The sequence below is a fragment of the Triplophysa dalaica genome, chromosome 13, assembly GCF_015846415.1.
Source record: "Triplophysa dalaica isolate WHDGS20190420 chromosome 13, ASM1584641v1, whole genome shotgun sequence".
NCBI lineage: Eukaryota > Metazoa > Chordata > Actinopteri > Cypriniformes > Nemacheilidae > Triplophysa > Triplophysa dalaica.
Window position 1 is genome coordinate 4,181,525 of NC_079554.1, and position 16,594 is coordinate 4,198,118.

At 36.7% G+C, this 16,594-nt stretch overlaps 1 protein-coding gene across 2 annotated transcripts in view; it reads left to right on the forward strand.

The window, feature by feature from the left end:
- The first annotated feature begins 970 nt into the window (after positions 1-970).
- lama4 (laminin, alpha 4) overlaps positions 971-16,594 on the forward strand; it is a 52,292-nt gene continuing 36,668 nt past the window's right edge. For both annotated transcript variants that reach the window (XM_056764202.1, XM_056764203.1), the window contains exons 1-7: positions 971-1,230; positions 9,672-9,773; positions 9,906-10,033; positions 10,171-10,251; positions 11,924-12,138; positions 14,441-14,541; positions 14,694-14,874. In XM_056764202.1, coding sequence (XP_056620180.1) covers positions 1,135-1,230; positions 9,672-9,773; positions 9,906-10,033; positions 10,171-10,251; positions 11,924-12,138; positions 14,441-14,541; positions 14,694-14,874 — 904 coding nt within the window. In that variant the 5' untranslated portion in view covers positions 971-1,134. The remainder of the gene's footprint in view (positions 1,231-9,671; positions 9,774-9,905; positions 10,034-10,170; positions 10,252-11,923; positions 12,139-14,440; positions 14,542-14,693; positions 14,875-16,594) is intronic.

Below are 16,594 nucleotides of genomic sequence, written 5' to 3' on the forward strand. Positions count from 1 at the left end.
ACACGAGTAGTAGAAATTCAGCTCAGCAGAATGAATATAGCAGAAACACTGTTATGCAAAATCTTCTTCCCCTTGCTTGGGCCCTAAACCCACTTGGGCCCCTAGTGCCCATTGGATAACCCAGCCCTGTTCCTTGCATGTTGTTATGGAAACAATAGCTCTCGTTACTCGCTTGTCATTGGTCAGCTATAAAAGGGCGCTTGACGTAAGGCATTTCTTCAGAAAAGTTGATTTTTTTTCAACTTCAAAAGAAAGAAACAGTGGCTGTGGTGTTTAAAAAAGTGCTAGGACTGTTTTGAAAACAAGCTTGTATCTTCAAAAAGTAGTCAAATGTAAACATAGCCTAATGTTTGACAGCTGTTTTCTCATAGAAATGTTGATGCCATTCAAATGTTGCGTGTAAAAACACGGGCAAAACCCTGGCTATGCCTCTACCTGGCGCTTGGGAGTTTCACACATAGATGTTAAAGCTGATTTTGCAGACTGAGTTGTTCGTGGAACCAAATAAAATCTCAGTTTACAGCAATGCACTTAATGATGAAAGTACAAGAAAATATTCTTCAAAATAGAAACATTTACGAAAAGTTCATAACAACATTAGGGTGAGTAAATAATCATTTTTTGTTGATATATATGTGTGTTTGTGTGGAAGGCAGCATGGTGTTTCCATTACCTTCAAAAGGTTGAGAGACAGACAAGAGAAAGGGGGAGGGCGACTGTCAAGGTCAAAGGTTAAAGTGTCAATCAATCCTGTTCTCTGACAGTCTGGCAATATTACTTTTACATAGGATTAAAAGAGCAGAATTTATACTCCACATCCTTTAAGGTCTTTGGATTCTTTACACTAACTTGCTCTAAGCTGGATTTGATTTTCATGCAAGATCTTGTGGGGGAAGTCTGTGTGAAGGGGGGGCTGGGGTGTGTGAGGGAGGAAGTCCACAGAGTTTGTTTTACAGGACCCAGAGCTGGGCAGGGCACAGGCGAGAGAACGAGAGAATAGCAGCACAGCCTGGAGAGGCTGAAGTTGGGAAAAAAGTTTCCAGGGGAGAAGCAGACGTGAGAAAGATAGCCTTACAGCGGGGAACATTATCACACTCGCTGCCAGGGTAATCAGACTCTCTCCCGAGGGGAATTATGGCCTCGTTGGTGATCCGAACAATCTGTATTTTCTTCATACTGTCAGCGGTCAAGAACAATGCTTTCTCTCAACAGTTAAATACAGTTCACATGGTAAGTCCTCTTCTTATTGCCAAGAAAACACAAACATTTGTATTCATGTCACTTGGTAAAGCGCAAACTCTTTATCTGTTCCAATAAAATAACCACAGACACGGAATATATATTTAATCAACTGTTTTATTAGGCCTGCTAATATGCAATGTTAAATCCTAAATCATTTTCAGTTTTGACTTAATTAGTAGGAATTTTTACCTTTACTGGGTTAGACAAGACCTATGTTTCTCAGATTTGTGAAGATGCCGAAAAGCAATTACATTTTAGAGAATTTAACATGAACTCCCAACAATTCTATGAAATATGTAAAAATGCAGTCATACATGTTGCTGTTTACTGTAACACATCCGAAATGTTACGTCAGTCAAATCCGTTTTTATTTCTATTGCGAAAAACATCTAGTTCGAAGTTGGTAGTTGGAAAATTAAATCTATTAAACCTTTGAAGTTATGAATGACTAACGTCTAAGCATACATTTTTCCTTGGCTGTTGAAAATGCAACATAGAGAGCTATTTGGCTATTATATGTGTTATATGTTTGAATGTTTCGCAAGAGACATTTCTTTGCATTGAAGTTCTGGGTTCAATTTAAATATGCCATGAAAATTGTAAACTGTTGATAACAGAGAGAGGGGCATAATGTATGTGTGTGTGTGTGTGTGTCATGGTCTGGAAAATTGTTCCCCCAAGCAGCTGTCGAGAGTGTAGATACTGAATGGCTGACCGTGTCACTCCCCACCGGAACCTTGTCAGAGGCAAATGAAAGCCAGCTGGTGCCCTAGTGTAGTGTTCAAGTTGTATCATTGCTCTTGAGGGGTCTCCTCAAAGGAATAGTTCACTTTCGAAATGAAAATTCTGTCATTTTGAACTGTGTGGTTTTCTTCTGCAAACACAAAAGTTATTTTGAAAAATGTTAGTAACAAAAAAACATTGATCCCCATTTAAGGTTAAAAAAAAAAGGGATACCTCAAGCACGTCCAAAACCCCCACCCCCCAAACATGCTCAAAAATAGTATTTAATATTATGAGGCAATTATTTGTCAAAAATATTTTTTTATCACTTTGCAACACAAAAAAGCCATTATAATTCAGAATGGATATTTTGGTACTATCACAATGTTTACCAGTTTAGTTGTCACCTAAACAATGTTTAATCATATTGGTTGATGCTTTGTGCAAATATTTTATGCAAATGTCAAATAAAAAAAAATGGCATCCATTGAGTAGTTTAAAGAGACGGGCAGAGTAGCCAAAATCTTTAATCAAGAAAAACAACAAGTAACTAGAGAAATTGTTACTCAAGTAAAAGTAAAAAGTCACTTATTTTACTTGATTTAAAAGTATGCAATGAAAAAACTACTCAAGTAGCTAGTTAGTTACTTTGTATCTGATTATATACTATATAATACTATATATTAATGGCAATATTTTAATATTATATTTTAATCAATATTTTTTAATTATTATTATCATACGCAGATATCTTCTGTGTTTGTCTTTTCTTTAGTCACTGTCTGCATACTCATACTCAGAAAAGAGAAACACAGAAGAGACAACCATTTCTGTAAATTTAATTTAGTCCCAATATGTCAGCCAGCCAACACCTAACTTATTTAGAATAATAGACCATGTCAAACTAAAGTGAACCTGCAGAGTTTTACATTTACAATGCACTGAACTAAACTCAGAGCATTTCTTAAGATGATCTAGTATTAGAACATCCGCAGTGTCTGACGAACAGATCAAGTGGGCGCAATTTTTATCATTGCTGGCAAACAATATGAGGCTTTTACAGTTTTGGTTTGATAGAGATTCATGTCCAATTCATCCGACACTCTTTGTATTCTGCATTTTCTTAAGTTCAGATCGGGCTGCGAACTGAACAAATCATTTGAACTGATTCATGAACCTATTCACACAGTTTTGCCCATTGTTCAATTAATGCTTTCAAAAGAATCAATCACTCGTGAATACCCCAAAATTTTCCAAAATGTTACTCAAGTAAATGTAACGTGTTACTACCCACCTCTGCTTTTAATTTATAGTCTTCAGCAACAATTAAATAAAGGGGGATGCAACAGTGTTTCATGCTGGCTTCTCATGCTTAACATGCAACTTGTCAGATAACGAGTGGGACGTATGACGTGATATTTATGTGCTCGACACACTCCCACAGCGATCGTATAGCTTTCGGAAAGTTTTATTCGAACATGAAAATCCATTTCGTAGCATATTCTCTTAGTCCCTTATTGGACAAGAATGCATTTGGGTAATGAATGTTATATAAACGGGGATATAATGCTGGATTGACAAAAAAACACAGACATTTGACGGTTTCACTTACTGCATGCGGTTCATGAACGGCATCTTTTAGTGCTTGGTGCACTCCATCTATCAGTTTCAAACAATTTCCAAATCCAGCGTTTTATCGATATTTATACAGTATATACAGTATATATATATATATATATATATATATATATATATATATTAGTATTTGGGACGATATGCAATCTCATCATTGAGATGATATAAATGTACACATATTTATTGTTATGAATACTTCTGTACTACATGTCAAGATGTTTTGTGTGACAACTTTTTCCTCCACAAAGATAAACATAAATAAATAAACTAAATACACAACCATTTACTAGTGATTCGATGACGACTATAGTAGATGTGGAAAGGGAAATGATGATGACACCTCAAAAAACAAAGCATAATCTTAAATTAGTTATATTTAAGCATGGAAGTTTGATTGCTACTAATTGTTTTCAGGCTAAATGGCAAATATTATCTCCCTAATTCTTGATCTATTTTTAGCTCTGATATTATTAGTGAGTGGACAACTAATACATTTTATCACTAGGTAATCTTTATTAGAATTCATTTACATTTGGCAGACGCTATTATCCAAAGCGACTTACATTGCATTGAATTAAACATTTGTTTGACTATCTGTAAACAACAGGAATCGCACGCACGAACTTGGCATTGCTAACGCCATGCTCTAACCACTGAGCCAAAGGAAAGCTATTTATGTGTGATTTCTGAAACAGTGTTTTGATGGCCACCTTCTGTTACAAATAGATGAAAATATTTTAATTAACATACCCAATTAGGAGTTACTCCATTTTTAGCTGTAGTGCATTCCAAACGGATCATAAGACAGCGAGAGGGTGTGTGGTGTATGAAGGTCGTCTTTGTTCTTGGCTGCACTGAATTAAATAGCCCGAAGGTTTTACAATATAGCACAGATAGTTAGCATTGCTGTCATTGTCCTCAATAGCACTGAAGTTATTTTTAAAAGGCATTGGAACAGTTTCTTGTTAGACAACCAATTTGTTAAAAAAGACGCAAAATAAAATTCAAAAAATTGTACTGTATCTAGTTCGGATAAGCGGTAGAAAATGGATGGATGGAGTACTGTATCTTGATAGTACTGTCACATCTTCTTAAGTGATCAATCATGACTCTCAACGTCTCAAATCTTACACACACACACTGCTTGTATTGCTATACTAGTGGGGACATTCCATAGACCTCCAATGATTTTATATCAGGCTTATGATATATTCTGTCCCCTAACCATACCCCAAAACCTAAACATCACACAAATGTGCAAGACATTAAAGAAAAACGAATTGACTGAAAAATAATATTTAGTGAGGACCAGTTAAATGTTCTAACAAGTGGGTTCGCAGTAGTTAACTGTGGTACTGAGAACATTTAGCCGTCAGAAATATAGCTAAACTTGGGAACACACACACAGTTCCTCTAAAGCAAGATTTATCAGTTAGGAAAGAAACTTCTTCCCATGAACTTTTGCTCCGTGAATCCCCTGTGTGTGCATTCTCAGGACAGCCCTTTTAAAAAATACATAGTGCAGCTTAACTAGCTAAGCTTTCTATCAGCTTGAACAATATTCACACATCTAAGTTTTGACATCTTAATGAAAGCTTTCTAAATTGTTTTATGAAGGATGGTTTGATATCATATTGGTTCATTTAAAATATACCAAAAATACAATATTTAAATTGCATACTTGATTATAAGGTCATTGCTTCATAGCTGGAGGAAAAACAACAGGAAAACTGGAGGCGGCCAACACAAACCAGTACAGATTCGGGCTACATAAGGGTCCAAGGGATACATTAGGTCCTAAGTAAGTGACCTAACATGTTAAAATTTAATCTGAATTTTTTCCTAGTCACTGTCAAAAAGCAAGCAAACAAATCATGCTATTTGCATTAGTAATGCGGTCAGGGGGTCATTCTGCCTCCACTTAAGCTCCGCCCACTAAATGCGTCACAATGTTTTACATGGTCAGTTCTTTTGGTTGCTTTGCAAGATGATACTTAAAGAATGATTTGTATTAACTTTAACATATAACTAACATAGTAAAAGTGTGTGTACAGTTCAAATGCCCATGGTTACAGATTATTTAAAATGTTTATAATGTTTTGATGTGATGTAAGAGGACCAGTGGTTTACAGAAGACTGGTCATAAAAATGTTGGGATCATGGGCTCAATTATCATGATCACAGAAACTGTTCAAATGTTTACCATCTATTTTCTGTAATTTGCTTTGGATAGAAGCACCAGCCACTTGCATGAAGGTAATGCATTGAAAGTTTACTTTTAAGCAGTGTTTGAATTGTGTTAAGGCTCTTGGTGGGTCTCCAAACAGTCCTCCAAAAAATAAAAAACAGAGGGAGCAGCCATACAAACATCAATCACATGATAGTTTGGATCATAGTTATTTGACGCAATTACATGCATAAATGTCCTTAAAACATTGATTATCAATTTAAAACCATTCTATGTTTTTTTTTGGTTTGCATAGTAGCCTACATTATTTTATTCACAAAAACAAATTTCTAAAGATTTTGCTTAGGTTCAATGTCTTTCTTGCTGAGATTTCACTCATTGTTAAATCTTAATCGACAGCAATATATTTATTATGAATTTAAAACATTTCTTAAAATTTTCCTGTCCTTTTATTTTCCTTTGTTATTTTCTTGTCCTTTGATTCTTGTTCTTTATATTATTGTAATGCGGTTCTGTTCCCTCTTTCGGAATTTTGATTAAAACAGAATTGGAGAGAGTGAGGACCTATCAAAGTCCATAGAGCCTGTCTGTCCAGTGCTGCCAAACCAGACAGTCGCCGTACGCAGAAGCATATGAGTGTTGTAACGTTCATCTCCCGATAATTTGGATCAAGTTGGCTATATACAATTAAACCATATGAACAAATGCAGAATACGAAAAACAAATGTCATTCCGTTGGGCAAAAGCATAAGGGTAGCCTTCTCGTCTAAGTCAGAGCTTTGCAGAAGTCGACCTCTCTGTCTTCATTGAACACTGTGTTGCGTGCCTTAGCATGCATGGATTTTTCCGATAAAAATGACATTTTAAATTGCATAAGCGTTTTTAGTGGTATTGTTTTAAAAACCAGGGGACCCCCAAGTTCATTATTTTAGACCTTATGAGAGGTGGACTACCCAAGACCCCCCTCTATTCGAACCCTGCTTTTAGGTCCAAGAGACAGTGAAATACAGTTTCCAATAGAGCTGGAACAAGAGTAAAGACTCTGCTGTTTATAACCGCCATCTTAAAGTATTTCCATGTGTGTCCTGTTGATGAAGTAATACTGTGTGCCGAGTTATATTGCTCCCAAGACCATCTGGACAGCCAGTGCATTGAAGTTGAAAGTAGTTTAGCTTTTGCGTCCTGTTTATCATAAACCACATTTGTCAGTTCCACAGCCAGCAGGGACTTACTTAGAAAAAGATTCCCTTTTTTGCCAGTAAGTGATTAGTTCTATATTTATGTTGCTTCATAAGCACTCACATTAAAACTTGCTTATAGCTTGCTTTGGTTATTCAAAAATCTTTCCTCCACCACTAACTCCTGCCTTTTATACCCACATATGTCTTGTTTCTTAATAAAGGTGTGATTTTCTTTTACACAAACCAGTTGAGCACAAACCCCGCCCCTTGAGCAAAAACCCACGCAGAAAATTACCAGTACATGTTCCTTTAATGCTAAAATGTAATTTAATGCAGCGCAACATGTAAAATACAGGTAAAACAACTGTAAAAGATAAATATGGAAAATACTTTTATATTAATACAGTATATTTTGCCCTATTTTTGCTGATTTTTTTGTACATAAACATAACATTGGACATAAATGTCATCACGGGATTAATACTCAAAATAATACATACAAAAACAGCCATAGGAAATAAAGAAAACACAAATATATATGGTGCAGATTAATTCTCTTCTTTAAATTACAGATGATATTCAAAGTCCTTGAAGCGGTTCTGTTTTTACATTTATACAACATATTACTGTATTTACAGAGTTGAGCAATGAATTCGCTAGATACGCGAGCCATGGCATCGAGGGCAGTGTTTGCTCTTTACTGGTTTGGGGAAAAAACCCCGCTAAATAAAACAGCTTTTTTTAGCTGTACCTCCAGTCGGGTGTCCTTTTGTTGACTTAAAAACAAGATGAATTAACAGGTCCTACTTGAGGGTCAACCATAGCACTCATAGCGTTTCAACTCTTCCACAGTGAGTTTTTAACAGATGTTTAAGATTCCATGGCGAAACACCACGCTTGTCAAGGCTTGAGGCAAATGTTTCTGTGTGGTAAGACTGTAACATGGTTTACAAATAATCAGCATTTGATTACTTTTTTCCAAGTTTTGTTTGTGAAAATCTATTCAGGCTCCTCTCATTAGAGTATGAGTATTCTAACCACACTGTTGAATATTTATCCCTTATCTGCTTTAAGTGCAGAGGAGCAATGGTGTCTAACGTTTTGGAAACGTAAACAGTTTCTGTTGCAATATCAAGTTCTTCTAAGTCATCTGATACCTTAAAGAGATGAGAAGTCAAGGAGTTTGTCGAGGAAGCAGTCTTTAGTGGCAGAAGTTACTGAATGGTTTTAGTATATTTACAAGAAGTTGACTTTGCAGCCCTAGTCTAAGATACAAGATCATTACATCCTGATCAGAAATGTCTTCATGATCAGAAATATGCTCTGCTGTATGATTTTAAGGTCATCCACATTAATACCATTAGACATGATCTAAAGTATCATTACGATAGTATGTAGCTCCTGACACATGTTGTGTTACTCTTACAGAGTTAAGAATATCTTTGAAAGCCAAAGGACCAAATAATTTTTCTCATTATCTGTTATTTTCTTGTCAAAATCACCAACTATTAAGGCTCGTCTGAAGACAATACTTGCATTAAATGTGATTGTTACCCTGATGGCCTGTCTCCAGTAGTAGACATTTCAGTTTCAAAAACAGACATCAACAAGTCCACAAAGTGTAGTTATACGGCTGAGACCTTCTCATCCTCCCACTGTGCCATCTTGGGATTTGGCTTTGATTCCTTCCTCACTTCGAGCGACGTCAGTGACATTGCAGGAGTTCTCTCTCTCTTTGCCCTTGCTTCAGTCCAGCGTGTGAAGGATCCAAAAGCACTTTTTATATGAATGCTGCTTTTATAGAAATTGGACAAGGTGTCTGTAATATCATGCTCAAGCCCCTTGTCCCTTAGTTGCACAGAGTGAATTAAACCAACAAATCTTTCAAAGACATCTCAAATAAATACTGTAAATAATTAAAAGTTGACCAAAGTATCATTTCTAGGCAACTCGCTGCACAGCGTTTTTGAGTTTAATTAACTTTTGGCAAGTATTTCACAAAAACTCAATTAACTGAATAATGTCACATGACTGTCAATTGAAAAAAAATAGTTGAACCAACTTAAAATAAATATGCAACAGTTTAATTTCTGAGTTCCCTCAACTATGGACTATGAACTATGGTTAACAAGATTATGAAAGATTGAAAAAGATTATGTTTTATATAACATTAATATATAATTGTTCTATTATTATATACACACTCTTTTTCAAAGATATACTACAAACACACTCTACTTAAGTAATTGCTGGGAACTTTCAAACACGATAATTGTTTTTTGAGATTACACAGTTTGGCAAGTTAGGCAAAATTCTTGACGTGCTTTGGACAATCACTTAGATATAAGTAAAGTCAACAAAATATTTTTGTTGGTACCACATTTAGACTTATTTTGACCGGCACACTTAAAATAATACATTCATCTTCTTCTACTTAAAAAACTTTGCTCAAGTTACTTTATAACCTTTGTTGGGAGAACAATTTGAAGTTTTTTTTTACAGTGAACTTACATCATGTAAGCATGTTACCGAGGTTATGATAGTATCTGAACACCATTTTAATATTGGGGAAAATTTAAATAGAAAATTACGCCACAGTGAAATATTTATAATGTGTCAAATTTGTATTTATTACTTAATCATTTTTGCTTATGGTTATTAAAAACAGTATATCTAATAATATGTGCATCTCTTCATTGCAGGTATGTGCACGTGGCTTCTTTCTGAGTGAACAGGGAACCTGTTTGCCATGTAACTGTAAAGGTCATGCTGATAGCTGCGAGGACATCACAGGAATATGTATTGTAAGTTGTTGTTTTAGATCCTATTTTATTGCCTCATGTATTCACTGGAATGGTGGCAATACATGTAGAAATGCTAAGTAATTTCATTTTTACCTACGTCCAGCCTTTGTGTGCTTTATATTGGTGCTTTAGGACTGTCATGACCACACTGTCGGGGATTTCTGTGACCAATGTGAAGAAAGCTATTTACCTGTGATTCTTCCTGACAACACGTTTGAGTGTAGACCATGTGCCTGCCCACTCCCACTAGAGTCTAACAAGTAAGCAGAGTTACAAGTGAAAATTCTAATTTCTAGCCCTGAAATATTTCAGATGTTTTACGTAATATTGATTTCCTTAATTATTACAATGGAATCGTGTCCTTTTAGAAATTATTTGTGTTAATGTTTTTCTACAGTTTTGCAGATCACTGTGATAAGAGAGGTGATTTTCTGAGATGTATATGTCAGGAGGGCTATGCTGGACAATACTGCGAGAGGTCAGTACTGTTCTCAACCCACATACAGCATGTTGTTTATGCTCCCTATATTTTCCAAATCAAACCTTTACGTAACTATGACAGGAAACCCTGCCATCCAACAATGCCTGGGAAAAAACAGCTGATTTGAAAAAATATAGAATTAGGTTTGACAAGGAAACGGCTAACGTCAAGAGCATTATAATAGTTGGCCAACATTTTGTGCACTGATTGGTTCATATTTGTGCCCTCTATTCATATTTTTATCTCAGTAGTTCTTGATAATTTCTAGTAACGCATGGAACTGTGGCTAAACAGATCAATTGAGGTAACCTTTTAACATATTAAAAGACGCAAGACGTTGAATGAATAAAAAACTAAATAAAGAAAGAATTAAAAGAAAAAACATAACTTCCTGGAATTATCTGAAGACTCCATGAATCATCTGAAGCACATTTTTTTGCGACTCCCGTTGTCACAACTCTCTCTCTGTCTCACTTGGCTCTGGTTGTAGCCAAAAGCTTTCAGATGTAATTGGCAGACGTGGTGCGCTGCAAATTTAAACAAGAGAACCAATCAGAAGGATCTGTTATCAGAATCAGAATCAGAATCAGAAAGAGCTTTATTGCCAAGTATGTTTGCACATACAAGGAATTTGTTTTGGTGACAGGAGCATCCAGTACACAGAATAAGCAACAACACACAGACCATCAAACAATACAAAAAACAGTTACACAGATGATTTAAATAAGGGCCTATGGGTATAAAAAATAAAGAAATACAATACAATAAACATAAGAGTAAAGTTATGTGTGTATGTAAATATGTACAAGTAAAAAATAGAATAGACTATTTCAGTAAAAGGTATGTGTTATATACAGCAAGATGAAATATAATTTACAGAAAAAGTTGTAAAAAAAATAGATAGTGTACTATGTCAAGGATATTGAAGATTGCACTTTATTATTATTGCACCGAGTTAAATGCACATAAGAAGTCTTGCACGCAAGACATTTTTTTTTTTAAATATAATTTACTGTTCAAGAGGTAGATGGCCTGAGGGAAGAAGCTATTTTTGTGTCTGGTTGTTTTGGTGCTCAGTGCTCTGTAGCGCCGACCAGACGGCAGCATTTTGAAGAGATGATGGCTTGGATGTGAGAGGTCCAGGGTGATTTTCTGAGCCCTTTTCCTCTACTATCGTTACTATCCTTTGTCATGTTCTCCAGCTTGTTAATTTTTTGTCGTCAAAGGACTTTATTTCGCATAATCATCCAAGACTAGTCACCTGCACTCAGTCAACCATATCAACTGCCAACAATCACCCATGATCTCGTTTCTCAAGAACTGTTACTTGTCTTGGTCTGTTATTTACCTGTGTGTTGGAATATTATTTAGTTGTCTTCTTGGCATCTCTTTTTCTGTCTCCATCATCCACGTTTTCTTTGGACATTTAGTGACAGTCAGTCACCCCTTGTGTAGAGGTTAAAATGCTGTGAATGTGTGGAGGGCATTGTTGGCAGGTTAACATTTCATAAGTAACTGTAATGTAACTACACATTTTTTTCAGTAACTGTAACAATATTACAGTTACATTTAATTTGTATTTAAATTAAGTAGTTCCATTACATGTAACTATTTACTCTCCAAAACGTCTAATGATTTGAATTAACTGGTTCCCCTCTCAACCCCCAAGATGTGCTCCAGGTTACTATGGCAACCCCATGCAAGTGGGCAACTCCTGTAAAAAATGTGATTGCAATGGTAACTCTGACCCTAATCTGATCTTCAACGAGTGCAACAATGTGACGGGCCGGTGTCTGAACTGTTGGTCTAACACTGCTGGTGACAACTGCGAACGATGTGCACCAGGCTTTTATGGCGATGCAATCAGTGCCAAGGACTGTCGAGGTAAGTGCATCAGAAAGACAATACTTTGATGACAATATGGCAGGTTGTAAAAAGTTGTCCAGATATATCTATACTTGAGCATTTTATTTTCATTTTTCAAAAGAATTGCTAATAGGCTACTGTTAAAGAAGTACTGCACAGAACTGGATTTGCATTGTTTCAAAGCAACAACATAAACAAATGTTACTGCGCACTGCCATTAACTTCCGGTACACATTTGTATACATTTGCAAACAATAGAGTGCCTGTAGATTATTTCTGATAACAAGCTAAAGAAACAGAGAAGAACCGCTACTTGGCTAAACTTGCCTCTCCAATAGTTTAGATTTAGACTGCGAAACCAAAATCAACCCATATGGTTTCTTCAAATGTGAAAAAGAGACTCGACGCATTCAACAAATTGTTTCTTTAATAAATTTATCATTAAACAAATTTTAACAAAATGTTTATTTAAAACAAGTATTGTACAATAAAATAATCATATATATATATATAAACATAAATCAAATAAAATATAAATATGTATATTATTAGATACTAGACAGACCACTAAACAAACACATACCATAAATTAACGACAGTCCAAGCACGTGCATCTGATGAAATGGTCCATTTTTAATATGACATTTGAAATGTACAAAATACAGTTGAAAGAAAAAGTATGTGAACCCTTTGGGCTTACTTGGATTTCTTCATAAATTGGTCATAAAATGTGTTATGATCTTCATCTAAGTCACAACAATAGAGAAAATCAGTCTGCTTAAACTAATACCGCACAAACATTATACGTTTTCATGTTTTTATTGAACACAACATGTAAACATTCATAGTGCAGGGTGGAAAAAGTATGTGAAACCCTAGGCTAATGACTTCTCCAAGAGCTAATTGGAGCCAGGAGTCAGCCAACCTGGGGTCCAATCAATGTGATGAGATTGGATGTGTTGATTAAAGCTGGCCTGTCCAATAAAAAACACACACCAGTTTTGAGTGTGGAAAACAATAAGGAAAACATTAAACAAGAATGGACTTCATGGGAGGACACCACGGAGGAAGCCACTGCTGTCCAAAAAAAACATTGCAGCACGTGTGAAGTTTGCAAAAGAGCACCTGGATGTTCCACAGCACTACTGGCAAAACATTCTGTGGACAGATGAAACCAAAATTGAGTTGTTTGGAAAGAACACACAACGCTATGTGTGGAGAACAAAAGGGACAGCACACCAACATCAAAACCTCATCCCAACTGTGAAATATGGTGGAGGGGGCATCATGATTTGGGGCTGCTTTGCTGCCTCAGGCCCTGGACGGATTACTGTCATCGATGGAAAAATGAATTCCAAAGTTTATCAAGACATTTTGCAGGAAAACTTAAGACCATCTGTCCGCCGACTGAAGCTTAACAGAGGATGGATGATGCAACAGGACAACGACCCAAAGCATAGAAGCAAATCAACAACAGAATGGCTTCAACAGAAGAAAATATGCCTTCTGGAGTGGCCCAGTCAGAGTCCTGACCTCAACCCGATTGAGATGCTGTGGCATGACCTCAAGAGAGCGATTCACACCAGACATCCCAAGAATATTGCTGAACTGAAAAAGAGGAATGGTCCAAAATTTCTCCTAAACGTTGTGCAGGTCTGATCTGCAACTATAGGAAACGTTTGGTTGAGGTTATTGCTGCCAAAGGAGGGTCAACCAGTTATTAAACCCAAAGGTTCACATACTTTTTCCACCCTGCACTATGAATGTTTACATGGTGTGTTCAATAAAAACATGAAAACGTATAATGTTTGTACGGTATTAGTTTAAGCAGACTGTGTTTCTCTATTTTTGTGACGTAGATGAAGATCAGAACACATTTTATGACCAATTTATGAAGAAATCCAAGTAAGCCCAAAGGGTTCACATACTTTTCTTTCAACTGTATATACGTGATAAAAATACACAAAATTTAAAAAGAATGCCTGTTAATAAGAACATAGACATTTGTCTATTTAAAGTGTCAACCTCAAACCATAACATGTCATTCCACTTTTTGTAATCTAGAAATATTAAAGAGTGTCTTAGCTGCCAATTAATTGTGTTGCAAAATGACTTCAACTTGAAATCACATGTTTTCAGACATTGGTAACTCAAGAAGTTGTTTTTAAAAAGTTGACAGGAAACTACAGCAAGTATGTAACATTGTTGTTATTGGAACTAGACAGAATGCAAATTGGTAAAAATGTCAATAAATCATCATGCAATGGGCAAAAAACGGTATGTTGTTCGAAAAAAAAAAGTCTCTTACTCTCTTTTTCAGAGTGCCAGTGCAATAAGTGCGGTACTGCATCATGTGATGACAGGACAGGTGTCTGCCACTGTAAACCTGGAGTTACTGATTTCCGGTGTGATAGATGTGAGGTATAGAAATCACACAATGTATTCTTTTTTTTAAACAATGTTCTTTTTTGTCACACCCATAATGCGGAATTTGCCATATATGCTCAGAAACCATTGGTACATCTAATCCTCAATATCTTTTTAAAATATGTGTTTTTATGTTTTATGTGTAGGAGGGTTACTCTGGATTTGGCAGCTGTATGGGTTGCCGTCGGTGTGAATGCGCCTCTGCTGCCTTACATGCCACTTGCCACCCTCTCACACACAGCTGCCAGTGTCGCCCGGGGGTCAGAGGCCGATATTGTGAGGGCTGCCTGCCTGGATTCTGGGACTACAGCCCGTCTGGCTGCAAGAGTGAGTATGAGATGCATCACTGAATATGGCAGAAAATAAATGCCTGACTGAAGTGTCTTGCGTTCTACTCATCTGCAGTACATTGATGTTGGCGTTTTCAGGTGTGGATGGGTAGCACTTGGACAAAACTTAAAAACGCTTATTTGGACAAAGAGCATTTTAGAATTTAATTCTCACAGATCGGAAACACATTGAACGCTCCAGTTAGTGTACTGTGCTAACAAGGAGATGACTATGAACAAGACATTACAAGAGTAATTTACCTCAATAGAAGTTTCCATGCAGTAAACATCTCCAAGGACCTAAAGCAAACTCCTGGGTTTACTGGATATTTAAACGAACTCACTGCTTAAGAAGGGCCTGTAATATCGTCTAGAACTGCACTCACCCTGCTCACCAACTGTTTTCTACACTTCCCTTTGACAGTTGCTTACATTCCATCATTTACATTTACATTTACATTTACATTTAGTCATTTTGCAGACGCTTTTATCCAAAGCGACTTACAGTGCACTTATTACAGGGACAATCCCCCTGGAGCAACATGGAGTAAAGTGTCTTGCTCAAGGACACACTGGTGGTGGCTGCTGGGATCGAACCAGCAACCTTTGATTTACCAGTTCAGTTGTTTAACCCAGTAGACCACCATCTCCATCCCATCACAGTCAACCAGACTGAGGAATAGTTTCTATCTTACATTTTTTTAGACTACTTAACAGCCAGCTGTCCTTTATCTTGCTCTGCAAACCATTACTACTAAAACTTTACACAGACACTTCGGAAACTGACAACGCTACCTACAACTCTGAGGGGCTTTGTCCACCAAGGCGTTTCTGCAAGCGTACGGCATGTTTTTTCAATTGTTTCCAACGGAAATGCCGCGTTTTTTAAAAACGCGACCAGCTGGCTTTTTTTTTCGTGCTGTGCGTTTTTTCTCACGATCAGCGCCGGCATTCAACCAGTTGTTCAGAGTTGAAAAATGCTCAACTTTGGGCAGAACGCTGCACCTTCAGCAGGCATTTACTGCCGAGCTCCTGGCGTTTTCAGCCACGTAAAATTCCCTCGGTGGATACAGGGCCTTAATATGACACGGCTAAAACGATTATTATCGTTTGTTTTAGATTAATTGCAATGTGTATACACGATTTAAGGGTAAAAAACAATGTATTGCCCCGACTCTCTGAAACGTGCAGATTTTTTGGAACATCAGGTTCCAAAGCAATTGTACTGACAGGTACGTCCACCTTACATGCGTATACGTTTGAGTGATCTTAGTCAAATTATAGCACGAACTGACGTAGATTTATGGGGGTGTGGTTACACGAGTCGCTTCAGGCAGGTCTGTGTGAAAATTCACTTCTGGATAGAATGCATTTTTTCGGACGCTTTAATTCTTGCAATTTTACTTGTCTATTACATGCATGGGTAACTTATAACACACCAGAAGCCACAGAAAAACACGTATTCGGGCCATATGACCCATCTAATACTTCTTGTTGTATTTGTTACTGTCACTTATCGCTTTTCATTTCTCTGTTCACATCTACATACAGCCTCATATTAAAGAACTGCAGTTGGACCCGAGTGTGATTTCTCGGTTTGCTCAGAAGTTCACAAACCAAAATTCAGATATCAGATGAACTTAGATCTTTGCCACATGACAACACATACATTTCAGTAATGGCATTTTTGTATTGTTTGTAGTCCTTCCCTAAACTCA